The sequence below is a fragment of the Mesoplodon bidens genome (genome assembly GCF_964165515.1).
Source record: "Mesoplodon bidens genome assembly, chromosome: 2".
In the NCBI taxonomy this organism is placed as follows: Eukaryota; Metazoa; Chordata; class Mammalia; order Artiodactyla; family Ziphiidae; genus Mesoplodon; species Mesoplodon bidens.
The window spans coordinates 103,628,519-103,655,510 of NC_138177.1; the positions used below are offsets into that span (position 1 = coordinate 103,628,519).

A 26,992-nucleotide genomic window follows, 5' to 3' on the forward strand; every position below is an offset into this window, starting at 1 on the left:
TTATATTCAGGTCTCAGCAGAGTTAAAGTAAATACAGATGAACCTTCTTACAGCAACAACAATGAAATGGAAACACGTAACATTTCTCACTTATACAAAGTATTTTTTATATAACATACTGCACCACATTCCCAAATCAAATCTATTGCCGTGACACTCGGGATATTACAAATGTTCAGACTGAAAATATGAAAAGTTTATATAACTGAGTTAAACAACTTACCTCTTAAAGGCAATATAACTAATGAAAAATATTTTAATATTACAGTCTTTGAATGATTATATTTATTAAACCATTCATTAGAACCGAAACATACTTGATCATTAAAAAATAAAAGGTAGAACTATCCACCAAGTGAAATGTAAGTAGAAATTACATTCCAATAAGGAATTTATTTTCAATTATCCTTTGTACAACCAAATAGCATACCTCAGTTGTTCTTGAAATAAAGATATAATCCAAAGAAAGATAAAATCCTCATTTAGGAAGGATGCTTAATGTCTGAAAATTTTAATGTTGTGATATTCAAGAAACTATATCATTTAAGAAACAGTTCTAGTATTTAGATGTAACTTCTGATTCAAATGATGTCTTTCTCCTCTTAAATGTTAATCATGTCATTGTTACCATAGTTATCTTATTAGAGATTATACAACCAGACCAATGTTAGCAACTATTGGTTCCATTTAACATGAGCCCATATTTACGTAAGATTTTACATACTCAAAAATAGTTGACAACTATTATTCTTCATTTTTCTCTTTAAAATGGGGATTTTAAGAATATGCAATTCAATTTTTTAAGTGTTGCTGAAGTGAGCTCCCACAACAAATGCATCCTTGCTCCTTGAACCACTGACTCCTATAACACATCTAAATAGCTTTATTTCACCATCTATAACGAGTGCTTCCCTTGCTTTTAAAAAAGATAAAACTCACTTTTCAGGTAAGCCATGATCAAATGTAACATTTAATTCATAAGAAAGTTTTTTGCAAATGGCCTGAACATTATGGACATTCAACAAGCCTGTCTAAAAAAAAAAAGGAGGACATCTTTTGTAAGTGGCTTTTGTTTTTTAATCTACCAGTCACCAGAAATAAAAATCTGTCAATCACCCAAATCTGACCTAAATAAACAAATCGCAAAATTTCCTACAAGGTGCCTTTAAATTTAGTGGTCAATTATCAATGTAAGTTGTCAGATTTAATCTAATTTGGGGTACAGGTATATAATAGTTTGAAAACTATTATATTGTGCCAAAAGTAAAACTTTCTAATTTATATTTTTAAACTTAATGAAATGAAAAAACACATTTCAATATTGTTTTTTTGATAGTATTGTAATAAACTCACAATTACCTACAAGTAGATCCTCCAGATTTCCACTTATCATTAATCGAACTTGTTCTCAAATTTATTTACAGGAGATAGCTAGGCACTTGCATTTTTAATATCCCATTTTGACATTGTAACATATTCCTTTATAGAATATGAGAACTAAACTCACTCTATTTCCTATGGCTGTAAAGAAGACTCTGAGACATTTAAAAACCTCTCCTACTCCATGGGAATTCATAAAAGGCCAAACTGCAATAGTCTGAAAAAGACTCATTTGTTTTCCAAAAAATGAGAAACTACATAAGCACCCAATAATTTTTGCATTAGGTCTTCACAATGCAGTTCCATTAATTTGTTTGAAACATATGTATAAAGGAACATCACACACATGCGCAAGCACACATGCGCACATACACACGATATTTAAGTTATTTGTGCTTTTATTCCCATTCATTAGTAAACAAGAAGAAAGCACTTACTCTCTAATGATACTAGCAAGAAATCTTTCTTTCTTACATTTTGGAAAATCTAATGATTCTTGTGATAAGCTACAAATCAAACTTATATGATCTTTTTAAAGAGTGTTAAGAAAAATCATTTTTGTTTAATTTTTCTTTTGTAAAAACATAAACTTTTGTTATACCATGTAACTTTTAAAATGATGTTTAACTATAATTTCATTCTCTGTAACATGACAAAGACTCCACCCAATAACATTTAAGAACTTAATGAGTTACAGTTGACCACATTATTATTAAATTTTATGACATCAGAGGTACTGGTATGTGTTGGACTATGGATTAAATTATAAAAAGAAAAGACATACAAGGTAACATGTGGGAATGTACGTTACCACTTTGTTTTGAATTAAACAAAACAATGTTTTGTGATTATTTAATGTTGGCACAGTATATAGATCAGCACATAAGGCTTACCATCTTCACCGACCACTGAATAGTTCAATGGAAAACAGAAAGAAATGGTATATTATTCACATGAAACCATAATACAGAAGATGCAATAACTTATTCTTTTTTTTTACAATATTAAAATAAACTATGTACATTTCACAATCCAAACAATTATGCCAGAAAAACAATTTTAACCACACTTTTGGGAAAGTAAATTACTTGCAAAAAAAAATATACACTGATGATAATGGGCAGATATTTTCCAAGTGCAACTGAAACGCAAAAGTAAATAGTAATCATTCTATCAGTAAACACATATTTTCTTCTTTAAAAAACAATTTTTACATAAGTGGATTTCACTTACATAGCTCTTCACTCTCAAAATACTAATATTTGAAAAGGTGAATATAAAAGATTTAATATTAGCCATTTTAAAGAAATATTATATGTAGTATTAAAGAATGGAATACTTTTCCCAATGCATTAAACAAAACACCATTATCTGAATTATTATAGTTCAAAATACTGTTTTGAATTTAAATATACCATGGGTCAGTAAGGGTAACATTTCTACTTTAGTTTTAAGGTGCTATTTTTAATGTACGGACACATTAAAAAACACACTATTATCAAAATAATAATGAGTCACCCAGATTCAAGTTTCCCATACATATTTGCTAATGGACACAAACATATGGGTTGAATTTTGCTTTGAAGATATAGCTTCCATTTTTCAGTTTTCATTCTGAAATCCATGTGCTCGAAAAGCAACACTAAAAATACATAACTTCAATTTTTAGAAAACTGGTTAAAATTTATTCTTTCTGAAAATGTGAAATGACATAGCACAGAGTCCTCTCATACTGTGAACATATATATGCGTATTTATATATCACCCACATTCTATGAGTTACCAGGATTCTGCAATTGGCACTGCATCTGTCTGCCATCCACACGTGTATACATGCACATGCGTGCGCACAAACACACTCACACACACATTGTGACCCATAATACTCAGGAGAGCTTTGCAAAGTTCATCTTCATATCCATTTCATTTGTTTAGCAGCCCCTAAAATTTTTATTTGTCCCTATTTTCTAAGTCATGATGTTTTAGAGAATATGGAGGATGTCAGGTAGAATTTCACATAAAAAAATATAGATTTTAATAAATAGCTGACAAAAATATCTACCCTTTATCTCTGATGAACTGGCCATATATATTAATGGTTACGATGATAAGAAAAGATGACATATGCTATCCATTATCTTTCCAAAGTAAGCTTAACATTCTTTAGACTGTCAGTAGTTTCAGGGAAAAAACCCACAACTTATTTCACTATGACAAAATTCCTGGTAAGAAGATTAGAAGGTTTAAATTTTAAAAAGATATTTATGGTCTTCTATAAATATTATTAAAACAAAATCATATAGACGATAAGAAACAAAATAGGTAAAGCATTTGAATTTATCTTTTATGATAATCTCCACCAGCTAAATTTCTAAGTGATACAAATTATTTTTTCAGTTTCTATATTAATATTTTTAGAGAAAACAATAATATAATTATAACTGAAATATCAAATGCTTCAGTTTTTAGCTAACCTAGTTTTACTATCAATTAGAAAATAAATTCACAGTTCATTAACCTTAGATTTGGGGATATTAAAAACTCAAATTCTTTGTAAAATATTAGAAATATATTTTGTCTTTTTTTTTAAGCAATTCATGTTCAATAGAGAAATACTATACTCTCATATGCAATTTTCATATCCCTATAACTAGAAAATTTCACATACCCACTATATCTTAATAAATACATAAGGGACCTATAAAGGAAATCAGTCAGGCAATTCAAATTATTATGTGTATTTAATTTAAAGATAGGAAAGTCCTGAGAACTGTATTCTGGATAAATAAAAGCTTACAAAAATGACTCCAGACGTCTATAAGATCATGAATAATTTAAAAAGAAAACATGGACTTGATACTGCTAGATAAATATACTTCTGAAAAAAAAAAAGGAGTACCCAGTAAGCTCCAATGAAGTAGTTATAGAGTAAAAATTATTCATTTTTATATTAAGTAGTTAAGTTTGGGTGTGCACCAAATATCTATTTTAGATCATGTCACAGAAGGAAATTATAAACCCTAGTCCCTCAGAGAAAGTCTACCAGTACCACCATCAAATTCAAAAACACTGGTCCAATATAATATTTCTCATATCCTTAAAGATACTGCAAGCTGTATACAATAGGTTTTCTTAAGAATGAAAGCAAAAGAAATTATAAATTTTTAGAAAAGCCAAAAGCAGGTACTTAGGAAAAATGATGTAACAAATATAGCTCAAAACAAGAGTTTCTGCTTTCAATGGTACAACTCATCAGCTTTACAAAACCTTAAGACTTTGTAAGTTTAATGGACTTACATGGAAATCCATGTAAAAATGTATAAACTGGCTTCTTAAAGCTTATCTTCTTTTTCTATATTGAGAAAATTCTTAAGTGGAAGAAAACGTAATTTCGAAATAGTATCTAGTAAACTACCAAATACCAATCAAAATAGAAAGAAACTTCTCAATGCCAAGGTAATAAACTTTACTTCCTGCTCTATTCTCCAATCTCTAGTTGGTTTGTCTGTCATATTTTCCATCTTGCATACTGCTTTTTTCTTTGGCATGATAACTAGTAATAAAAGTGGGACCATTTTGGCCTTCTGGAACTAGCCCCCCACACCCCGCCAAATGTACTAATATTTTAAATTAAAGCAATATGTGGAAATACGAAAAATAATGACCCCGCAGATACTTTTAAGTTCTACGGTTATAAAATTCTACCGATAGATTTATTCAATAACAATGAAGATGGCATATATTTAAGCTTCTCTCTCCAGGGCTCACAGTTCTAACTGCCTAAACCTTTTTCAAAGAATTATGTTTACTTCATATCCCTATGACTATACTGTGTAGGGTACTGTAACTGGGCCTGGTAGACTCGATATGTAGGACACATACGTGATTACAAAAACATGGCTACTAGAAATTACTATTTGTAATTTCTCATGATTTATGCAAAAGCATAATATTTAATGAAGTTTAAGTCATCAAAGAGAAGAAAGATGGGAATTAATTCTACTCTATTGTTCAGGCAATAGAAATCCCACGTATGATTTCTTAAAGTCTTTTAAACAAGTGATAAGAGCTTTGAAAAGTGACAACAGGCACCTATGGTGCTTATAGGTATAATACAGACTCATTCACAGGGACTTTTCAAAATGTCATGAAATTAACCTATAATATCATTCACATACAGAATTAGGAAAGGTAGACGCAAAGAAGTTCATGTCATTATAGGAAAAAAGGAAGTCCCCAAAAGAACATAATACACTAGGATATTTCTGTTGCATTACTGATACCAATTGTTTGTCATACTGCTTCAATGGAAATGTAAATAATAATGTAATCTTGCCCTAAATTAACGTATCTTGTCCACATGTGGCCAGAAGAGAAATCCAACTAAAGCAATTTGAAGATAGAAAGGGCTACAAACAGTGAGAAACACACAGGCTAGACAGAGAAGGAAAAAGAAGAAAAAAATGAAAGAGAGAGAAGGAACAAAGGGAAAGAGGAAGGGAGAAGCAGGAAAAGGGAAGGAAGAGAGAGGGACTGCAAGGAAGAGTGAGTCCAAGAGTGAGTGTACTGCTGTTAATGATTAGAGTTTTTATGACACTACTAGACTCTGAGTTCTCATTGGTGGGTTATCACACCTATGTTTTTTATATGTCCAAACAAATGCTCATACAAATCTCATAAATGTATCTAAATTATGAGCTATGAATATTACAAACACGGCCTTAAAATCAGATCATAAAAGAAATTAGCCTAACATAATGAAGTAACACTAATTTATCAGTAGTGTAACAGTTGTTGCTAAGAAACAATTTAATATTTGCTTTTTACTATTCTAAAACTTTTAATTTGCAGAATATCTTTAGTTTTAAGTAAATGCCAAAGGCTAGCCTATTGGAAAAAAAAGGAAATATTTGGTAAAAAATACTTCCTGTAACAATTACTCAATACAAATTCCATATAACCATTACTCAATAATATCTAGTATTTTTATAGGCTTTACAACCTACAAAGTACTTTCTAATATATTATCTTAATTGATCTACAATCTTGATACTTAACATGCCTATCTTTGATTTTTTATTTAACTATTGGAAATTGTGTTTTATGCTTCTGAAAGTAGGGCAATTAAAATAGAACTTGATTTTTTTTGCCAACAAAATAATACTTTATAAATTTGTAGAGGTCATCATTAGTGACAAATTATTACATGAGTAACTCCAGTGACAAATTACTGAAAGTCTTAAAAATGTAAATACATTACAAGACAATGGCGGACATATGACTTCACATAAACAACAACAACAAAAAAAATAGCTAATATGATTGTACCCAGCACCCTCTTTATAATACCATTCTTTTACGCGTGAGCATTTCAAATGTTATAAAGAGGAGTTGTTTTTAACTTGAGGGCAGCTATACTTAATTCTGTCGTGTTTTAAACTACATATATATAGGAGAGAGCCTTATAATGAGGGTGGAGAGTATTAAAAGCCACACCACACACACAATAGGCCATCATGCATTTTAACCCATTATTAAACTTACCCCTCTTTTGAGACTTCTGAAAGAAGGAATTCTGGGCTTCCCTGTTTTTATTTCATTCATACAATAATGCACGGGCTCAATGGAGAATGTGAGAAACTGGGACCCATTAGGAGTACTGGATGTGAATAAACTAGTAGGGGTTAAGGGTGGGGACTGTGGCTAATATGGAAATAAAGAAAGGAATCAATAAGCCAAATGTGCATAGCTTTTTTTCCTAAATGAAAATTCTATTTTTGGCAACATACTTTTTACAAAATATATCTCAAATAAAGTTTTCTATAAAAGTATTATAAGAAAGTTAACATAGCTTTGCCAAAACTGTCATTTTAAAAAGTCAAATTTACTTTTAAAAATGTACCACTTCATCACTTTTTTACAAGCTGACAGACTGAAAATATAGAGTATATACAAATTATAAGGTTAGAGAGAGCAATATGACCTAGACAAAAAAATTCTTTTCTCACTTCTAGAATATTAGCACCACCTAGTTAGTTATACTTAACCTATAATACTTGTCAGAGATAAAGGCAGCAGCTACAGTTAAAGTTATCTAAATAGTCAATGTCTATTAAAATAAAATATTAAAATTGTAACTGATTATCATAAATAGGCAAAATAATTTCATTACGCTGTGGCTTTCCTCTCAAAACTGTTCCTATTTCATCCCTGTTGCACCTCTTTTTAAAAAAAAATTTCAGTATTCCTTGTTTTTCTAAGCTCTCCTAGCTACTCTGATCTGACTTTTAAAAAAGTCTCACCTCTCAACTTCTCAGTGGGACAATATTATGAAAAGCATGAATAAAGCTTGAGTTAATTATAATTGTGCTTTTAAAGATATTTACAGGTATATTATAATAAGTTAAATTTTATCTACATTCATATGTCAAGATCAGAAAAATGAATTAAAGTAATCATGTATACTTTAATAAATACAGAACATCAGATTAAAGGTACATATCTATTCTCCTACTGATTATGACACTTTATAGTCATTAAATTGATAAGAAGATTAAGCACGCATCTATTCCATTTGCTCACCTGCTGAGCTAAATTTATCTATCTAAAATAAACAGCACATCAAAAGATGGGTTTCAACAGGAGGTTAAGAGAGATTCTCTTAGTAAACTAGAGATTTTTCTAAACTTCAAATAACACACACATCGAGCCCTTCCCATTAAATATTCACATGGATGATAAAAATAACCTTATTAGTATGATCTATAAGACCTAATCTGACATTTTATTATTGCTGTGGTCAAATCATTCATTCCAACTGAGAACTGCAATTTTTGTGATCTTAGAGTCAGATCATAATGATTCTGAAAAAATTTGAACTGAAACTACATACAAATGAAATTTCAAAAGCATATAATTTAAGAGATGTTAACAGCTTATTTAATATTTTTACTCATTTTTATATGGCAGTCAAATGTTAAATCCAGAAATAATTTTTACTATTAAGGTACAAAATTCTATGTTTCTACTAAGTGAAAAGTTAATTGAATCATTCAAATCAAAATATTTCTTCTCTGTTAATAGTAAACCATTATCCATTCAATACCTACATCATTTTAAATGACAAACTAAAACAAAATTATTAGCATAGAGGAATTTTATGAATTTTACCTTTGGCTTCTTTCCAAAGAGCCACAACTTGCCCTTGGCCTTTCCTACTGTGGTTTTGGCATCCACCTTCCCACTTTCCTGTTTGGATGCACTGATAGTCCCATCAGAAATGGTTCTATAAATATGCTGACTGTAATCTTCAAATGGAAAGTCTCCTGGAGGTTCAAATCCGGACTTAAAGGAGTCTACTACCATCTGAGAGTCCTATACACAAGAAACATGTTTTTTAAACCATTTTATTTGCTTATGATACCATATTAGCTTTCAAAGACCTTAATCTGTGTTAGAAAACAACAAATAAAAATTTAAAGAAATAATTCTACAATACTTATTAAAGGTTTAAAGTGAATAATTTCTTCCTGTGAATATGTAATAAACCATAAATATTTTAATTCCTATAGAAAAATAATTTATAAACAAATTACTACTTTATTAATTTGTAATATTCACAGATGTTTTCACTCCATGGTTATTCTCAAGTAGAAATTCTAAGTTTTAAAGGAAAAGGGTTTTTTGTTTTACAGGATGTCTCCAAAGAAGGTGACCTATGTCTCTTACCCTCTTGTAAAAGAGGGTAAGAGACAAGTAGAAAGGCTTTCATTCACGCAACAGGGGAAAGGATAAATAAAATATATTAAAGACATTCGAGGAAATGTTAATAGAGCAATGAAAAAAGATCTCACAAACAATACTGAGTGCAAAAAGTAACTCTGAAATAAAGTTTAGCACCATTTACCCAAAACTTTAAAACTCACGTAAGTATTATATATTGATTTTGGACATACATACCTCTACCTGAATGTTCTATTGACACCTTAAAATCATTATTTGCAAACAGAATACTTTATCTCTACAAACTCCTCCCCCACCCCTACCACCTCTCCTCTTTTATTCCCTATTTCTGTTGGTAGTACATTTTGCCTATCATTTAGTCAAAAGTCATCCTTAGGTCATACCTTACTTTTTTTTTGTCACTAATGCCACCCCCATCAATCATCTTCTAAAGGGTAAGAAGAGGGAGAGAGGAGGAGGACCTAACTATATTTGTAACCTTGGATGCAGCTATACCAAAATATAAATGTATGTTTGAATTCCCAAAGAATTCCCAAAATCTTCTTTCCTTTTTTAAATTTAAGTCAGAATTCTGGTACAGGAAAGACCTTCACTCATATAAAACCAACTTGCCGTGAAGACTAAAATACGTAGTACATATTTGGCACTCCCCAAACACTGGTTCTCTTCTCTTCCTTTTCCCTCATATCCTCATTTTCTGTTAACCTTAGCTTCTCAGTCACTAAATCAACATTTACTGAAAAATGACCAGGTACAAGACCTTTTCTAGACCTTAATCAAGATATAATGTGATTAGATTTATTTCTTCAAGAGGAGCAAGGCTTCTTGAAGGCAGTACCTTCTACTCATAATGCCCTCCTTCTTTTCTCTTGAGCCATCATTCCATATACTACTCAGGCTTCAAAATGCAGCTCAAGTGCCAACTCCTGTGGTTACAAGCAACTCTTACAACTCTAGATCTGACCATTTCCTTCTTTAAACTTTCACTAGACTAACAGTATCATACAGTTTGTAACATACAGTTCATAGGTTAGTTATACTCTTGGAGTAGAACTGAAAAATTAGTGGAGAAAGGAAAGAGAAGCATTAGAACTCTTTCCTTTTAAACAATTAGAATTTTAGTGTTTAGAATGATCCTTACATCCCAAAGGAGTCTGGCAATAAGTTACTTCTACAGAATATAACTTAAAATCAGCTAACCATCAATTACTTCCCCCCTTTCCCAATTCATTTCACTAACTTAAAGCAAATGTATTATTCAAATTAATTATAAAACACTTACTCTTCTTTCGTCAACTGATTTTGCTGCAAGAATCATTCCTTCCAAACACTTTGAAATGATAGGAATAACTTTGCGTTCTGAGTCTGCAAATCCTCTGTAACACTCACTGAGTTTAATAGTCCTTCGTTCATCCATTTCTTGTAGTTGCTAATAATTAGGAATTAAAAAAAAAAGGAAAACTGAATTTTCTTTTCATTCTGAAGCAGCCCCCTTCCAAAAAAAAAAAACCCACAAAGATTCTACCCTAACAGTTACACTGTTGTAAATACCTTTTAACAAGTGTTACAGACTTAAAGTACTCAAAACTTGAGGCCTGTGAAGTAGCAAAAAAAAAAAAAAAAAAAAAAACAAGGCTTTTAGTATATCCTAAAACCAGGTGACAACAGTTTTCAAGCCTTCTAAGGGACCCCCTACAGGCTACCAGATCTCTGCCTCATACAACCTCCACCTTTCATTCTTCAGTCAGAGCAGTTATTGTTGTTTATGCTTCTAGGAAAAGTTTCATTTTAACACAGAATTTTGACACATTTTTTTTCCCTTTTAAGCAACTGGCATAAAACATATACAAGTGTGAGCATTCTAAACCCTTAAGTTAGTTCAGAACATTTTGGTAAGATCTGACTGGGCCAAGAATCCACAGTTGACCGCATACCAATGGGTACACAAACCTACCACATTCTACAGCTCAAAGTGACTATCGAAAGGTTGGAGACACAAGAGGAAAAACAAGAAGCCACAAGGTCAAAGTGATACATGTATGGAATCCCTACAATTCAAAAATTCATTGGCACATGCCACTAAGAATTATGCCAGGACACAATTATGCCAAATAACTTAAAGGCATTTTTTGACACTTCTTATTTGTCAACAATGACCTTTCTTTCTCACAGGAAGCAACTACACTGCTGAAGTCCCCTAGCTCCCAAAGCCTCCATACTACTTTTTTCCTCTTTACTTCCCAAAGCCTGGGAATTTATTTTGAGACCTGCATTTTCACAAAAGAACTGCCCCCAGCATCACAAACTGGCAAGACTGCTCCATAGCAAAGTACAAACAAAAGGATCAAGCCCCAAAACACAGAAAAGCAGTGGATCTCCAAGTTAAGGTCTCCCCAGAATACGAAGGCATAGCTGGTAAGTTTAGAAAAGCACCACAGAGTGAGGACAGGCTGACTAGACGCTCTGGATTAAATGACTGAAATCTGATACCCTCTCTAGTCCACAACCTCTCACTATGCTTCCTTTGTACTTCTAACTTGCCTCCAAGAAAAAAACAGGTGTATTTGGACTGACACTCTTTTCACAAAAGCTCTGCTCTCCCAGGTACTACTGTTTTCAACACTGTTTCACTAAATCCCTTTCTCTTCTTTCTAGAATAGGCGGTAACATAATTTAACCTCCGGGGTCCTTACCTGAGGGCCGTTTGGCAATTAGTATCATCAAATGATGATGGATGGGATTTATAAGCCTGAATTACATTTATGATCTGGCAGCTAGGAAGATAAGCAGGCAAAAACCAGGCTAGCAACTACATTTCTTAAGATTTATTTCTGCCATCTGGACTAATGCCAATGATTCTGTTATAGTGTCAAAAAGCTACATCCAAATTCTAAGTGAGCAGACTACAGTACAAAATTCCAATGAATTCTCCCATCTCATAATACTTAATAATGTAGTGTTAAAATTTATCTAGAAAATGTCATTGTTTTAGTGAACTGTTTAATATACTACTAATAAATCTGTAGAAAAATCTGTGATTTCAAAGTCAGAAAAAATCTACTTTCACATCTATAATCATAAATTTCTTATCACCAATCTTGATGACTAGTGAATCTAGAAGCATTCTGGTTGATGCCTGAAATTTTAAAGTTCTACATTTAAAGACTAGCTCTTCCGTATTTAAAATTAGGTTAATTTCACATCTCTAAATTTTACCTTGTAAATCTGAGGAATCACTACGTAGAAATGTTTGTGCTGTTCTCCGTTGAAGTTTTGTAATTGTGCAGCATATTCATTCTTATTTTCGTCAGCCATATGTGTGCGTAGATTCAACTGCTGTTTAGCCTAGAGGCAAATTGGTCCAAATCATCACCAACGAAAAGACGAGCAACAAAATCACAGCTAATTCACTTTTCTAGAAGTTATACTAAAACGAGACTTTTTCTAACTACTGATATCATTTAAAAGTAAAGGAGAGGCTTACAGATCTTATGGCCAGTCTCCCTGTTGCAATATTCCCTTTTTCTTACCGCAATAATAAATCCTCCCCCTTACAATAATCCATTAAAGTAAAGTTTCTCCTTAACAAATTCAGATTTTTTTATTAAATAAATGACAACATTATGGTTTGAAATAGTAAGCTTTTAATCAGAAGGGAAAAAAAGCATCAGGAATAATTTAGACAGTTACAAAGTTAGCAGTAAAACATTTCTTTAAACATAATCCAGTTATAGCCAACTCAGAACCACAGTGAAACCAAGTAATAGTAAAAATGGGATTTGGGGATAATGTAATGCTTAACAATAATTTCTACCTCTATACAAATCCACAGGTACTTTATTTAAGGAATCCTTATTTAGAATATAGTTCTGTTCATCTCAAGGAAGGTCTTATAGAAATGCTTCTTGAACGAGAACTTTAGTACCATCTACTGATACATTGGTGAAAACATCAGAATACAAACAGCACAAATCTAGATTTATTGGAGGGGAATCTAAACAATTTTCTCAATTGTTATAAAGTAATAGAAAAAAACAAAATAAGAATTGAAAACTTTTCAGTGTTCCAAGCTATAAATCATGTTAGATGAGAGTGCTTTGAAAATTATATCAATAAAAGCACATTGTGAATACACTTCATTATTCTAATTTTAGTTTTTACAATTGTAATCCCTAACCTTCTAACAGTAGGTCTACAAGTTAGTTCTTCTGAACTCAGAAACAAACTGACCTACAGAAATACATGGCAGTCAAGATCTCAGATAAGTCCACAAAAATCCATTTAATCCACAGTGTACTTGAAAATTAAAATAAATAAGTACTATGAAAACTAAACACCATGGCCCAAAATATTTCTACAGAAAAATACACTTCAAGTTCTAACCTGGGATCGTAAGTACACATTCATTCACTCCTTTCCTTTTTCTCCCTCCTCTCACAAACTATGATGGAATAAAAGGATTCCAGAATATCCCCTACCCACAATGGTTCTTTCAGGGGAAGCTCCTCATGTTCCAAGTCACTGGCTATGATTCCCAAGGTCTGGGAGAAAGGCTCCAGCAGGTTATATAAGAGAATAAGGCTAGAAGCTAAAACAATTGACACCTTCCCTGGCATATTCTGGGCTTCACATCTACTGCCTTTCCTTTCTTTCTTTTTCTTTTTATATTTCATCAAATTTTTTTAAATTTTAATTGTGGCACAATACACATAACATAAAATTTACCATCTTAATCGTTTTTAAGTGTACAGTTTGATAGTGCTACGTATATTCACGGTTTTGTGCAACTGACTTCCTTTTCTTTAGGAAGATATAGTAATCGGCCTGCTCCCTCTTCACTTGTTTTTTTATGCTTTTTTAAAAAACTTTCATAAGTAGTTACTTGAAACTATGTTCCCTTCCCTTCCTGGTCACTTAAAACAGAATTCCTCTACTCTCTGGTATCTAAAGTAAAACCTCAAAGTTTTCCTAATTCTCTAATAATTAAAGGGGTTGCAAACAAATAAGAATAAAAAAGGAAGATATAAACGTTAAAATTCTGAACTAGTTAGGTGAAACTAACTAGTAGACGTTATATCTAGATTTCAAGACGTCTGACCTGTCTCTAAAGATACCTTTATAGACAAAATGAATAAGTTAAAAATGAGAGTCCAGTTAAAGAGTTCGCCTAACTTGCCTAGTACATAAACTATGTATTCAATTGATGTTTGATAATAAGTCAAAGGAGTTCTTAAGGAGTCAATGTCAACCAGCAAGGAAGTTTCCCATATATAAAATAGGGCTGTTTGCAAGTGTTGTGGTCCACATTTTTATCAAGTAATGATAACACATTATGTGTATGACATGATACCTGGAAGGAAATTAATAAAATGGATGATCAAAATCAGGATCCAAAAATCTTAACAGCAGGATCGAATCTAATAATTGATACAGATGTAGCATATACATTTAAAAGACCAACAGTACAAGTTCTGTCTGAGACACATATTCTTATACCACACCATATGTGAAAAGACATGGGGATTTCAGTTAACCATAAACTCAATGAGAGTCAAGCCAAACAATGTGGTTGCCCAAAAAGCTGATATACATTTAGTGTATAATTAACATAAATTTAGTGTTCAAAACAAAGGAGGTAATCAAACTCAGAACTGATCAGACTGAACTATAACCAATTTGAGGTAACAAAGAATATTGGTTAATTAAATGGTATCCAAAGGAAAGTAGTAACTTGAAGATATCTGAAAAGTAACTTGAAGATATTTCATATGTGCAATAGGTGAAGAAACACAATAGTTCATCTAGGGGTAGATAATCTGCTACAAATATCTAAAAACCTATTTTGAAAAAAATATAGATTTGTTATTTTTCTGGTACCTCAAAGAAACTAAAGCTGAACAGGGAGACAAGTGGGGTCAATACAAGGAAATGGTAATTTTTTAAAAAAATGAACAGACTATTTTAAGACTCTATATTCCCCAAAACAGGGAACTTACTATCATAAGAGATATGTTATTAAAAATAGGGTAGACAAGATAAACGCCATCATAAGTTATACTAGAAGAACTTTAAGGTAACTGGAACTTGAAATGTATATGATTTTGGGGTTTTTAAAAACTGGTAAAGAAAATGGAAGGTAGAAAATAAATTATTCCTTTCTTCTTGCTTTTTCTTGTTCTGATGCTATAGGAAATTACAAAATTCTAAGGAGAAAATATACTAATGTTGGGCCTTTGTATATACAAAAACATGGAGTAAGGTTCATCTATTTTTCAAAATCCCAACATTTCAGCACTATCACTGTGTCAAATGTCCTAAGATAAAGAGCATACAGCAGGGGAGAAGGAGAAGCTAAGCAGCAACAGTTACAGGGCTGATCCTACCACCAGTAATGTTACAGAACATCTGGCCCAGAATCAGTCAGTGAATGACAAGAGAGAATTCAGTTTTCCAAATGAATGACTGGATTAATCAAATAATAAACAAATAGTTGATATCACATTTCTAACAGTTTTATCATGTTTTCCCTTCTGTATAGTTGGGAAGCACACTATCCAGCCTCTATTTGCATACCCCATCAACATACCTTAGACTTTCTATCTTATTTTTAAATAGGATAGAAGCTCATTCTTAATAGCAACTATGTCTTTCCTATACACTCAGAATGCAGTTGACATTAATATATTAATTTTATTCTAATTACTTTCTCAGACCAGTAGTGTAAAGTATGCAAATATTTGGGTATCTTAGATTTAGATATAGTGTATCTCTTGAGGAAACTCTAATACCAACATAAATATTGTAACTACTCTCCATATGCAAGTAATAATATTTTGATATTAAAGTCAGGTTGGATTATTTCTTACCTTTTCAACATCTGCCTTGGTTGCATTAGTATCATTATCCAATCTTTCATAACTCTGTTGTGCCTTCTCTGCCTCTTTACATTCTCTTTCAAATTTCTTTTTACTCTGTTAAAAAAAATTAAAATGCTGAAAAATAAAATTAGATTTATCTCATTTAGAAGTTAACAAATAATACTAAAATTTATATGGAACCATAAAAGACCCCGAATTGCCAAAGCAATCCTGAGGAAAAAGAACAAAGCTGGAGGCATAACCCTTCTAGATGTCAGACAATACTATAAAGCTATAGTTATCAAAACAGTATGGTATTGGCACAAAAAAAGACATATGGATCAATGGAACAGAAAAGAGAGCCCAGAAATAAACCCACACACCTATGACACACCTCTATGACAAAGGAGGCAAGAATATACAATGGAGAAAAGACAGCCTCTTTAGCAAGTGGTGTTTGGAAAACTGGACAGCTACGTGTAAACAATGAAATTAGAACACTCCCTCACACATTATATAAGAATAAAGTCAAAATATATTAAAGACCTAAACATAAAACAGGACACCATTAAACTCCTAGAAGAGAACATAAGCAAAACATTCTCGGACATAAATCGCAACAATACTTTCTTAGATCAGTCTCCTGAGGCAAAAGAAATAAAAGCAAAACTAAACAAATGGGACCTAATCAAACTTAAAAGCTTTTGCAAAGGAAAGCATCAACAAAATAAAAAGACCTATGGAATGGGAGAAAATGTTTGCAAATGATATGATTGATAAGGGGTTAATATTCAAAATATATAAACAACTCATACACCTCAATATCAAAAAAACAACCCAATCAAAAAATGGGCAGAAGACATAGACATTTCTTTAAAGAAGACATAGAGATGGCCAACAGCCACATGAAAAGGTGCTCAACATAGCTAATTATTAGAGAAATGCAAACAAAACCACAATGAAGTATCACCTCACACTGGTCAGAATGACTATCATCAAAAAAGTCTACAAATAATAAACACTGGAGAGAGTGTGGAGAAAAGGGAACTGTCCTACAAGGTGGGAATGAGAATTGGTGTAGCCACTGTGGAAAACAGTATGTAGGTTTCTCAAGAAACTAAGAATAGAACTAACATATGATCCAGCAGTCCCACTCCTTGGCATATATCCAGAAAAGATGAAAACTCTAATTTGAAAAGATACATGCACCCCAATGTTCACAGCAGCACCATTTACAATAGCTATGCCATGGAAACGACCCAAATGCCTATCAACAGACAACTGGTTTAAGAAGATGTGCTCTCTCTCTCTCTCTCTCTCTCTCTCTATATATATATATATACAATGGGATATTACTCAGCCATAAAAAAAGAATGAAATATCATCATATGTAGCAACATGGATGGACCTAGAGAATATCATACTAAGAGAGTAAGTCAGACAAATATTATATGATATCACTTATAAGTGGAATCTAAAAAATAATACAAGTGAATGTATATACAAAACAGAAACAGACTCACAGACATAGAAAACAAACTTACGGTTACCAAAGGGGAAAGGGAATAGGGAGATAAATTAGGAGTATGGGGTTAACAGATACAAACTACTATACATAAAACAGATAAGCAACAGGACTTACTATATAGCACAAGGAACTATATTCAATATCTTATAATAACCTATACTGGAAAATAATCTGAAAGAATTTATATATATATATAACTGAATAATTTTGCTGTACATCTGAAACCAACACAACATTGTAAACCAACTAAACCTCAATAAAAAAGAAAGTAACTTTAAGGTATTGCCACAGTGTATTGTGTAAAATTACACTACAGGTAAAATTTTTCTAAATTAGCAAAGAATTTTACTATTACAATCAAACCATGTGTCTTAAATATCAGATATCACAAGACTGTGAAGAAAAAAAAAATCATAGGCATGACTGAGTTAATATTTATTATGTATCTCAATCTCTTTATAAGAAAAATAATCATATGTATTTTGAAATTTTTTATTTTAAGCTCATCTTAGGCAGGATTTTTTTGGTTTGTTTGGTGTTTTTTGTTTTGTTTTTATATGTTTGGTTGATTGGTTTTGGTGTTTGCTTGTTTTCCTTTTTTTTTTTTTTTTTTTTTTTCTGATGGAGTCCCAGTGTAGCTTAGAGTGTGGAAATATCCCTCCAAAGTGGTTTTGTGTTGTTTCTTCCAAGTGTCCCAGGAATACCGTCTGCCCAGAATGGCCTCTAAAATTTTTTTAATTTAATTCAAATTACTATGACTTTGCAAAACCTATTCACAACTGAGCATGTGATATATTTACTTTTCTGTGTATTTTTTTATCCTGAAGTTAATGTCTTTTTCTAAAATATTTGCTTTAGTTTTCAATGTACTTTTCTCTAATTCAACCCTAGTGTCCCCAGTTCTTTACATCTCTCCTCAGTTAATTCAAACATATTCAGAATTCTATCAATTTTATCTTCTTAATGAAATCAAGAACCCAGAGGTTTGTAACCTGTTAAAATTTGAACTGGCTACCAAACTAGGCCTACTGAATAACTGTTACCTTGGGATTTCCCTTCACCATTTCCTGGGGATTCCTTTCAATTCTCCCTTAATTCGAATCTCCTATTTCCTAGTTCCACACCTGCCCCTTTCTTGGTTCCTTTCTCTATTTTGTTAGAACACATTCAGCAGTAGCTTCCTAAAAGAAGCTTCCGAAAAGAGATAATTGTTTAAGTCTCCATGACTGAAAATGCCTTTCCATCTATTTTAATTGATAAAATTTGGCCAGGTATGAAACTCTGAGTAGGAAATCTTCTTTCTTCAGAAATGTAAAAGTACCACTACTCCACTGTCTTCTGGCTTCCTGATCCCATTCTGATCCCTGATCCTTTGCATAAAATATGTTTATTTTGTTTTGTTTTTTCTCTCTGGAGGTTGGTAGGATCTTCTCTCTCTCCTAATTGTTCTGAAATTTCATGAAGATATGTCTTGCTGTGAATCCACTGTGCTGAGCACCTGGAAAATCCTTTCCATGTGGAAACTCATGTCTTTCTGTTCTGGGGAAATTTTCTTGAATTAATTTTGCCTATCCATTTTCTATGTTTTCTCTTTTTTAAGATGCTTATTATCTTGAAAATGAATCTATAGGATGAGTCCCTCTAATTTTCTTATATTTTCTCTCATATTTTCAGTCTGTCATTTTGCTCTACTTTGAGAGATTTCTTCAATTTCATTCTTTCTAGTGAGCTTTTCATTTCTGCTACCATAAAGTTCTTTTTTGTTCTTTATATGTTCCTTTCTTTATAGTATCTTGTTCCTATTTCATGGATGTAATAACTTCTCTATTCCCTATGAAAATGTTAGTTCTGGGTTTTGCTTGTTTTTGCTTTTTAATTTCTATTTCCTTTCACAGTCACTGTTTCTTCAAAGTTGCTTTTTTTTCTGCATACTAATTTTTCTGCATACTCTGGTGTTTACATTAGATGTTTTCTTTAAATGTCTGGGGATACCTGCCTATCTGCTCTTATTTTAAAAGCTAATTGGATTATGGCCTTTTCCTCTACAGTGATAAGGCCAGGCAGTTTCCTTGGAGAAACCATGGTGCCTGTATCTTTAAGCCTTTCCTCTCAAACTAATTAAATTCCACAAGAGGAGACTCTTCCAATTTCTTGTCTGGAAAACATATGCCTTGCTACCTGTATTCTGAGAATTACTCAGAAGAAAGCACAGGATGTCAACATTTTCTACTTACCTAACCAGTTACAATGTCAATTTCTTGTCTTGAGGATTACAAAACTATTCAGATAGTGCAAATCTCATAACTACAAGGTCAAAAGGTTTAAATTTCTCACAGGATACCTCCTACTCCTTGACTTTCAGATAGAGACAAGGTTTTTCCGCTACCTCCTTTGGCCAGTGGGCAGAGTTCCTGCCACCTTTCACTAAAGGTTTAGTCCTTCAAAGAGTCAAACTTTATACAGGGATTTCAGTTCCAATGCTCCAAACATACAGAGCTAAAACCTAAACTTTGTCAAAGTGTGAGTACTAAACCCCAAGCCCTTAGCAAGGTCCTGTAAACCATACCCCAAAACCTCTATAACCACTTTTCAAATGCCACTGTATCAGCTCACACAACTATTGCTCTGGCTTTTAGTTTACCCTTAGTTTCTAGCAGTTAGAAATTTCCCTTTCTTTCAGGTAGCTATGCTAAGAGCTTAAAATACAATAAAAAATATTTTAGCTTTTATATCTAGGTATTTGTAGCCAAAAGTTGTCTGAGTTAGTTCAGTTTGCCTTATACCTAGAGCCAGACATACCTGTAACTTACATCAAATAAATGTACTCAGAAATTTCTTATAAAAATTTAAGGGGCTTCCCTGGTGGCGCAGTGGTTGAGAGTCCGCCTGCTGATGCAGGGGACACGGGTTCGTGCCCCGGTCTGGGAAGATCCCACATGCCGCGGAGCGGCTGGGCCTGTGAGCCATGGCTGCTGAGCCTGCGCGTCCGGAGCCTGTGCTCTGCAAGGGGAGAGGCCACAACAGTGAGAGGCCCGCCTACCGCAAAAAAAAAAAAAAAAAAAAAAAAAAAAAATTTAAAATGTTCTTACTATTTTGATTAGTATGAGATATCAAATGAGATACATAAAATTTATTCAAAGCATAAATATATCTGAATATACATAATATACAGAATGTCACTTTCCTGTGAAGATTAAAATTAAATTTCCACGTTTAATTCTCTGAAACTCAGTTCAGAGCTGTGTTTTCAAATTGAACAGCTATAGCTACTAATTTTGGTGTAATTTGAGGCAACTCATATACAACAATACTTTTATATTAAGTGTCCTATTGTTTGTGAAAAAATCTACCTACTAATTTCCTTGCAACAGCAAAAGAATCATGAGTACAGTAATATTAAAAATACTCCTTCCCTGAAAGATATTATATCATTATACAATACAGGGATATACTCCAGAAAAGATTCTCCTTTCTTCATCCTTTGTGTCACAGGCTAATCAACAGCCACATCTACTCCCCTACTCTTTCTCAAAAGAGCCCACCTCCCTGCATGGAGGCTGAAAACAGCTGAAAACTTGCTTTACCAGCCTTCCCACAGCTGGGGCATGGTCAAGTAATCTACTCCTGTCAAAGGCACCCATGAAGAATTCTGCTGGCATTTTCTGGGAAAGCTTTCCTTCCCTGATAAGAGGAAACAGAAGAGAAATGCTTCCTCTCTCCTGCTTCTGCATGCAGCTGAATGAGGATGTGGTGCTTGGCTGCTTAAATCAACTGCTGACCATAAAGGGACAAGCCTGAAGGAAAAGGCCATGGTCAAGACAGCAACGTGGACAGATAGAAAAAGCAGCCTTGGTGACATCACTGAGCTACTGACCAACTCTGGAACTGACCTGTTTCTGAGCTTTGTTCTTATAAACTCATATGATCTGTTACTTGGAACCACCTGATAGACCTGTCATTTCTGACGCTTCAATCTTCTCAATCTCTGACCATTCCTTCAAAATTTTCTTCACAGGCTACTGTCTTCTGCCCTCAATTTAAATGTCAGTGGGGCCTATTTTGTTTATCCTCGGTTAATAACTGTCTTTAAAATTTTTTTTCTCAATGTTCAATACTCTGTCACTAATTCAATCTTTCTCTCCTAGTTCTTTAAATATCCTCTCAATTACTGCAAACATGTTAGGAATTTTACAATTTCGTTTTCTTGATTAGACATGAAGATATGGGACTATAAAAGGGATCCTGCACATATTTCTACATATTACACAGAAATTATATTTGTGTCTCTTTCTTACTAGACTGCAGGCTCCACAAAAACAAGACCATATCATATTTGCTTTTGTACCAGACTCAATACATGTTACAGATAGCTTCAATAAACATGAGTTGAGCTGAACTCACCTTCATTTCACAATATTGTTAACGCCTTAAAGAAATCTCTCCTACATTTTTTGACGCTTGTTTCTTATGACCCTTATGACTTTTGCTTAATAACTAACAATTGTTCTAAAGGTAAGTCAGCACATATCAACAGGAATGATTTGTGTCAACCCCAGTTTTTAAAGGGACCAATAACTCATGATTGTAGGAGTCTGTTATTTTGTGCAAATGAAAGACACACACACACATTCATTGGGTGGCAGATACTAAGGATGCTAGTTAAGGCAATTTAAAATTTAATAAATGTAAACACTCCCTAGAAGTCTTTCTGAAACCAATTAGAAAGAAAATCAAAACAAAAATGAAAACAGACTATTAATATACCTAAGAATTCTCAATCAGTACTGGTGATTAGAATCTTACATCAGTGACAGTTATATAGTAGAAATTTACTCTAAGCTTTTAATCCATGCCTTTAAAAAAGAAAGAAAAAAAGCTGAAAACTGTACACGTATATGCATACTTTTTTTTAAATCTCAGACTTGTCCTTTTTCCAACAACCACAAGCTAAATTGATTAACATGAAAAACTCCTTTCAGCATAATTTTCAAGGCATACAGTGTCCATCATAAAAATATGCAGGGAAAGAGTAAACTGCTTGCTAACATGAGGGTTCAAGAAAGAATATTAATCTTATACGACAGTACATCATTTGGCAGAGCGTTTCAAGTAAAGAAAATAAAATGTTCCATGTAAACATCTTGGTTTTCAAATGACTGTATGCCAGGATATTTAAGAAAAACCACATTAAAGAGTACCTTTGGAAAGTTTTTAAAGTAAATAATTATTATGCTTTTATAATTTTGCCTTATAAAGTACTTTATTTCCTACAGTGAGACAGTCTATGACCAGCAGCCCAGTACTAGAAACATTCAATTATAGAATCACTGAACTGGAAGAAACATTTCATATAATCTAGTTCACTGTCTTCATTTTTCATTTGCTAAAACTGAAGTCAAGGTAAAATCAGGTGCTAATAAGGAAAAGGCAGAAATAGAATCTAGTTTCTCTTAGTCTCAGTCACATGGTCTTCTAAGGTGTATCAATACTTCCTTATTGCTTCTATCCTCTATCAATATTTTATAGTAACAACGGCAAAGTCAAAAAGAATCTTCCTAAATGTTTACAATTATCTGAAGATTACAGAATTGGTACAAGTACAGAACCATGTATAAAAAAAGGAAAACAGACAAAATGGTCTCATATTCTCTATTTACACCAATGTCAAATTATAAATAATACTACATTGAGAAATATTAAACTCAAATAGATATGAAGCATAAGAGCATTTAGAGCTAAATGCTACAAAATTTTATGTTAAACATGAAAACACTATAACTCACATTATCCATCTGTTTCCAGCACATGTCAAGGTATTGCTGAGCTTTTCGTCCCTCTTGAAGATGCTGAAGATCATAACAACCAAAAACACAAACAAAACAAATTTTTAAATTACAATTAAATACCAATTAAAGCCTAAAGTCCCCAAAAGGCTTTTCACTTAATTTTTTTTCAAGGTACTAATTATGTAAACTTTATCAAGACTTAGGAAGAGATTATTAGTAAAGCAAAAATTCTCTAAAATGCATTTTATAGACTATTATTTAAATATTTTAAATATAATCTTTAAGACAGATATAATCTCTTGGAAAATACATGATTATCTAAATAGGGGTTGACAAAGTTTTCTGTAAAGGGTCAAATAAACATTTTAGGCTTTGCAAACCACATGGTCTCTGTCTCTGTTACAAATATTCAACTCTGCTAATATAATGCAAAAGCAGCCACACACAATATATAAGTGAATGAGTGTGCGCCTGTTCCAATAAAACTTCATGGTCACTAAAATTTGAATTTCATATAATTTTCACGTCATAAAATATTCTTTTTTTCATTTTCTTTTCAACTATCTAAAAATGTAAAAACCATTCTTAGCTCATGGTAACTAGGAAACAAAAACAGGCAGTAGGCTAGATTTGTCCCACTGGCTGGAATTTACCAGACCTCAGTCTTAAATCCAAAAGGATCACAAATTAGCAAGAATGTCTTGAGATAATTTTAGCTAGAAGAAATTTAGAGAAATAGAAAACCAGTTTATGCTGTATGACTATACATTATTTTAAAAAGCAAAGTAATTACTTCATTTCTGTGAAAATATTTCATATACTATTATCACTGTATAAAAATGATAAGAATTACCATTTTTCTTTCAGTTTTCAGATCATGAGCATATCTCATTAATTCACCATAAACTCTGTGCGCCATTTCTTCTGCTACTACTTCTCGCTGTCCTGCATAGTCATTTAACTCGTTAAGGATGTTAAAAAAGGCTATACACGAAGTAAACCTGACAAAAACATATTAAAAATGGTGAAATTTATTTTTACTTTCATTATAAATGTTTTTGTGCGGTACAGATTGAGCCTCATACTTAACAAATTTTAACATATTCAACCTAAATCTCAGCTACTAGCTCTAAATTAACTTTGTATGAAAAGAATCCTGCTTAAGCTCAAGTTGTACATGTTTATATATCGTTGGGCAGTCTTAATTTATAAATAAAAGGATATGTGGGGTCAAAAAATAATAAGAATACTACCTGCAGGCTCTTTTAGCATACTGGAATCTCTTAAGTTGCCAATTAACTGGCCTGAGCTTGGGAATGAACTTGGTTGGATTCCTAGGCTTGGCAGCTGAACCTATTACAGAGATGATATGCTTGCTCTAGAGGACAGAACCTGCCAATTATACCACTCAAATGCATCTCGATGGGTGATCTACAGAACAATTTTGCTATCAGCTCTGGACACAGCTGCCTGTATGCCTGCCCACATCCTGAATGCAAGTGAAGTGCCGCTATGGTTGGCACCACAGAGGGGTAAGAAGGGGCAAAAATAAGGGTTAAAAAAAATGTGTGTGGAGGGCAGGAGAGAAACAAAGAGAATCACTGTATTAAAATGTATAGATCTACTTGAATACACTGCGGGAACACTCTTACATAAGCTGAAGGTGGACAGCTCAGCTAGGACTCCATTAACACTAAACCTGAGAATCCTCTAGCAACTGACAAATACACACAAAGTTGTTTTAAGTTTTAAGTCTAGTCTCCTTTTGTTTCTGCATTTTACAACTATCCATGTATCCCCCTATTTAAGAATGCCAAAAAGCTCATAGGCAATTCCTAACCTTTTATTCAGAGTTCCAAAATTACCCTGAAAACCTTATTCCTTTTCATTACCCCTTTAAACTAACCAGCCAAATTGTTTTACTACCTGTAAAAGTAAAAGCAAGAATCTAACAAGCTGACAGCTACAAAATAAAGTATGGAAAAAATACCCTTTTCTTCTGGAGAAAAGTGGAGTCCCAGTCCACCTATTACTTAGAAATCACACTTCAACTATTCTAAAAAGCTATTATCAAGCCCTCTGAAGTATGCAACCTCATAAGAAAAAACAGTAGTTTCCTCTTTCATAAACATTATGATTTTTTATTACAACAAACTTTTAAAAATCTTTATAAAAAGCTAATGGCATAATATTTATTTTACTAAATAACAAAAATATAGGTCTTCTTTTAAATTTTAATATGCAACAGTAAATAGGTATATAATTTACCTTGGCTCTTCATCTTTGGTGGAACGTTTGGGACAGTACTTCTTAACCAGATTTCTATAGGAAGAAGATTTTTTAAAATTTACTAAAAATACTGTTGTTGAAATTCAAATACTCTAAAAGTTTCCAATTTCATTAAATCAAGAATTTAATGATGTAAAACAATTAAGACAGCAACATGATCATCTATTACCATCGTAATAGACAAACATTACTTACATTTTCTCCTTAAAATACTGATTCCTGCAGAAAGAAATGTTATTTCTATGTTTATACGAGTGTAATAGTAAGAATTTGGTTGATTATGCTATCAAACTAAAAAGAATTAAGAGGAAGAATAAAAGAAACAAAGTACTCAGTATATGAAACTGAGTTATGGCAGAAAGGCAGGTATTTCAAGGAAATACTATCATTATTTTCTTTTGTAAATCAGGGATTATAATACTAACTAAGGTAAAATGTAAACAGATGCAGACCCACTACAGGATAAAAGAACCGTTCGTCAGTATCCTCTGTAAATCTACTTTTATATGAAAATCACTATGTGATCCTTAACCTTCTCTTTCTTTAGGCAAATGAATTAATTCCAATTTGTAACTTTCTCTGCCTGTATCTATGTCCATTCTTGACAGTCTCGGACTAGAATGCTACCTCATTTCATCTTTGTAAAATGAGAGGTAGACAAGCACATGGCCTCTGGAGTCAAACTGGACTATGTGGGTTTTGTGTGGCATCTGTGTGACCTTGGGCAATTTACTCACACTCTTTGTGCCCAGTTTTCTATAAATGGTGATACACAGTACCTCTAACCCATAAGGTTATGAGAATTAAAGTGGATAATATTTGCAAAGCATTAGCCACAGCCCTTTATACCACGCTCCTGAAAATATGATTCATGGACCAGTAAAGGTACACAGACTCTTCGTTACCTATCCCACAACAAGCTAAGTACAGAAGTTGAGAGTAGTTTTATAAATGTTGAATTTAACAGTAAAAAAAAGTAGGGCCTGTATTTCATGTCTCTTTTTATGTCATTTTTTCTAGCATTAAATTTTTATTGTATTTTATAAAAGCATCAGTAGAAACTTAAAAAGAAACTAGTCCATCATCACAAATAATTTGAGAAGTACTGGTTTAAACTATAATATCCATGGAAATCAGCAATTATGAGGTAACTGATTAACTTATTATGGTTATAACCACAGTCTCCAACCTATAAATGGGTTGCATTCTGGAAATTACTTTTAATGTCAGTGATTTTCAACCATGAGTCCATGAATTACTTTAAATAAAAACAAGTCAAACTTGGGCGAAGAACATTCCAAAGAGCAAGCAGTTTCAAATTCTGAACATAATTTTGTATATCAACATTTTAAGCATTGTTTAGAGTTATAGGCTATAATTGACATTTGTTGTCTATGCCTACCTACATC

At 32.6% G+C, this 26,992-nt stretch overlaps 1 protein-coding gene across 3 annotated transcripts in view; it reads right to left on the reverse strand.

Annotated features, from left to right (window-relative positions):
- The window catches only part of FNBP1L (formin binding protein 1 like), a 127,435-nt gene that overhangs the window by 23,832 nt on the left and 76,611 nt on the right, over nt 1-26,992 (reverse strand). For all 3 annotated transcript variants that reach the window (XM_081226580.1, XM_081226579.1, XM_081226578.1), the window contains exons 3-9: nt 25,563-25,616; nt 24,148-24,295; nt 23,292-23,354; nt 15,990-16,094; nt 12,340-12,468; nt 10,406-10,552; nt 8,551-8,754 (exon numbers count right to left, since the gene is read on the reverse strand). In XM_081226580.1, the coding sequence (XP_081082706.1) occupies nt 8,551-8,754; nt 10,406-10,552; nt 12,340-12,468; nt 15,990-16,094; nt 23,292-23,354; nt 24,148-24,295; nt 25,563-25,616 (850 nt within the window). The remainder of the gene's footprint in view (nt 1-8,550; nt 8,755-10,405; nt 10,553-12,339; nt 12,469-15,989; nt 16,095-23,291; nt 23,355-24,147; nt 24,296-25,562; nt 25,617-26,992) is intronic.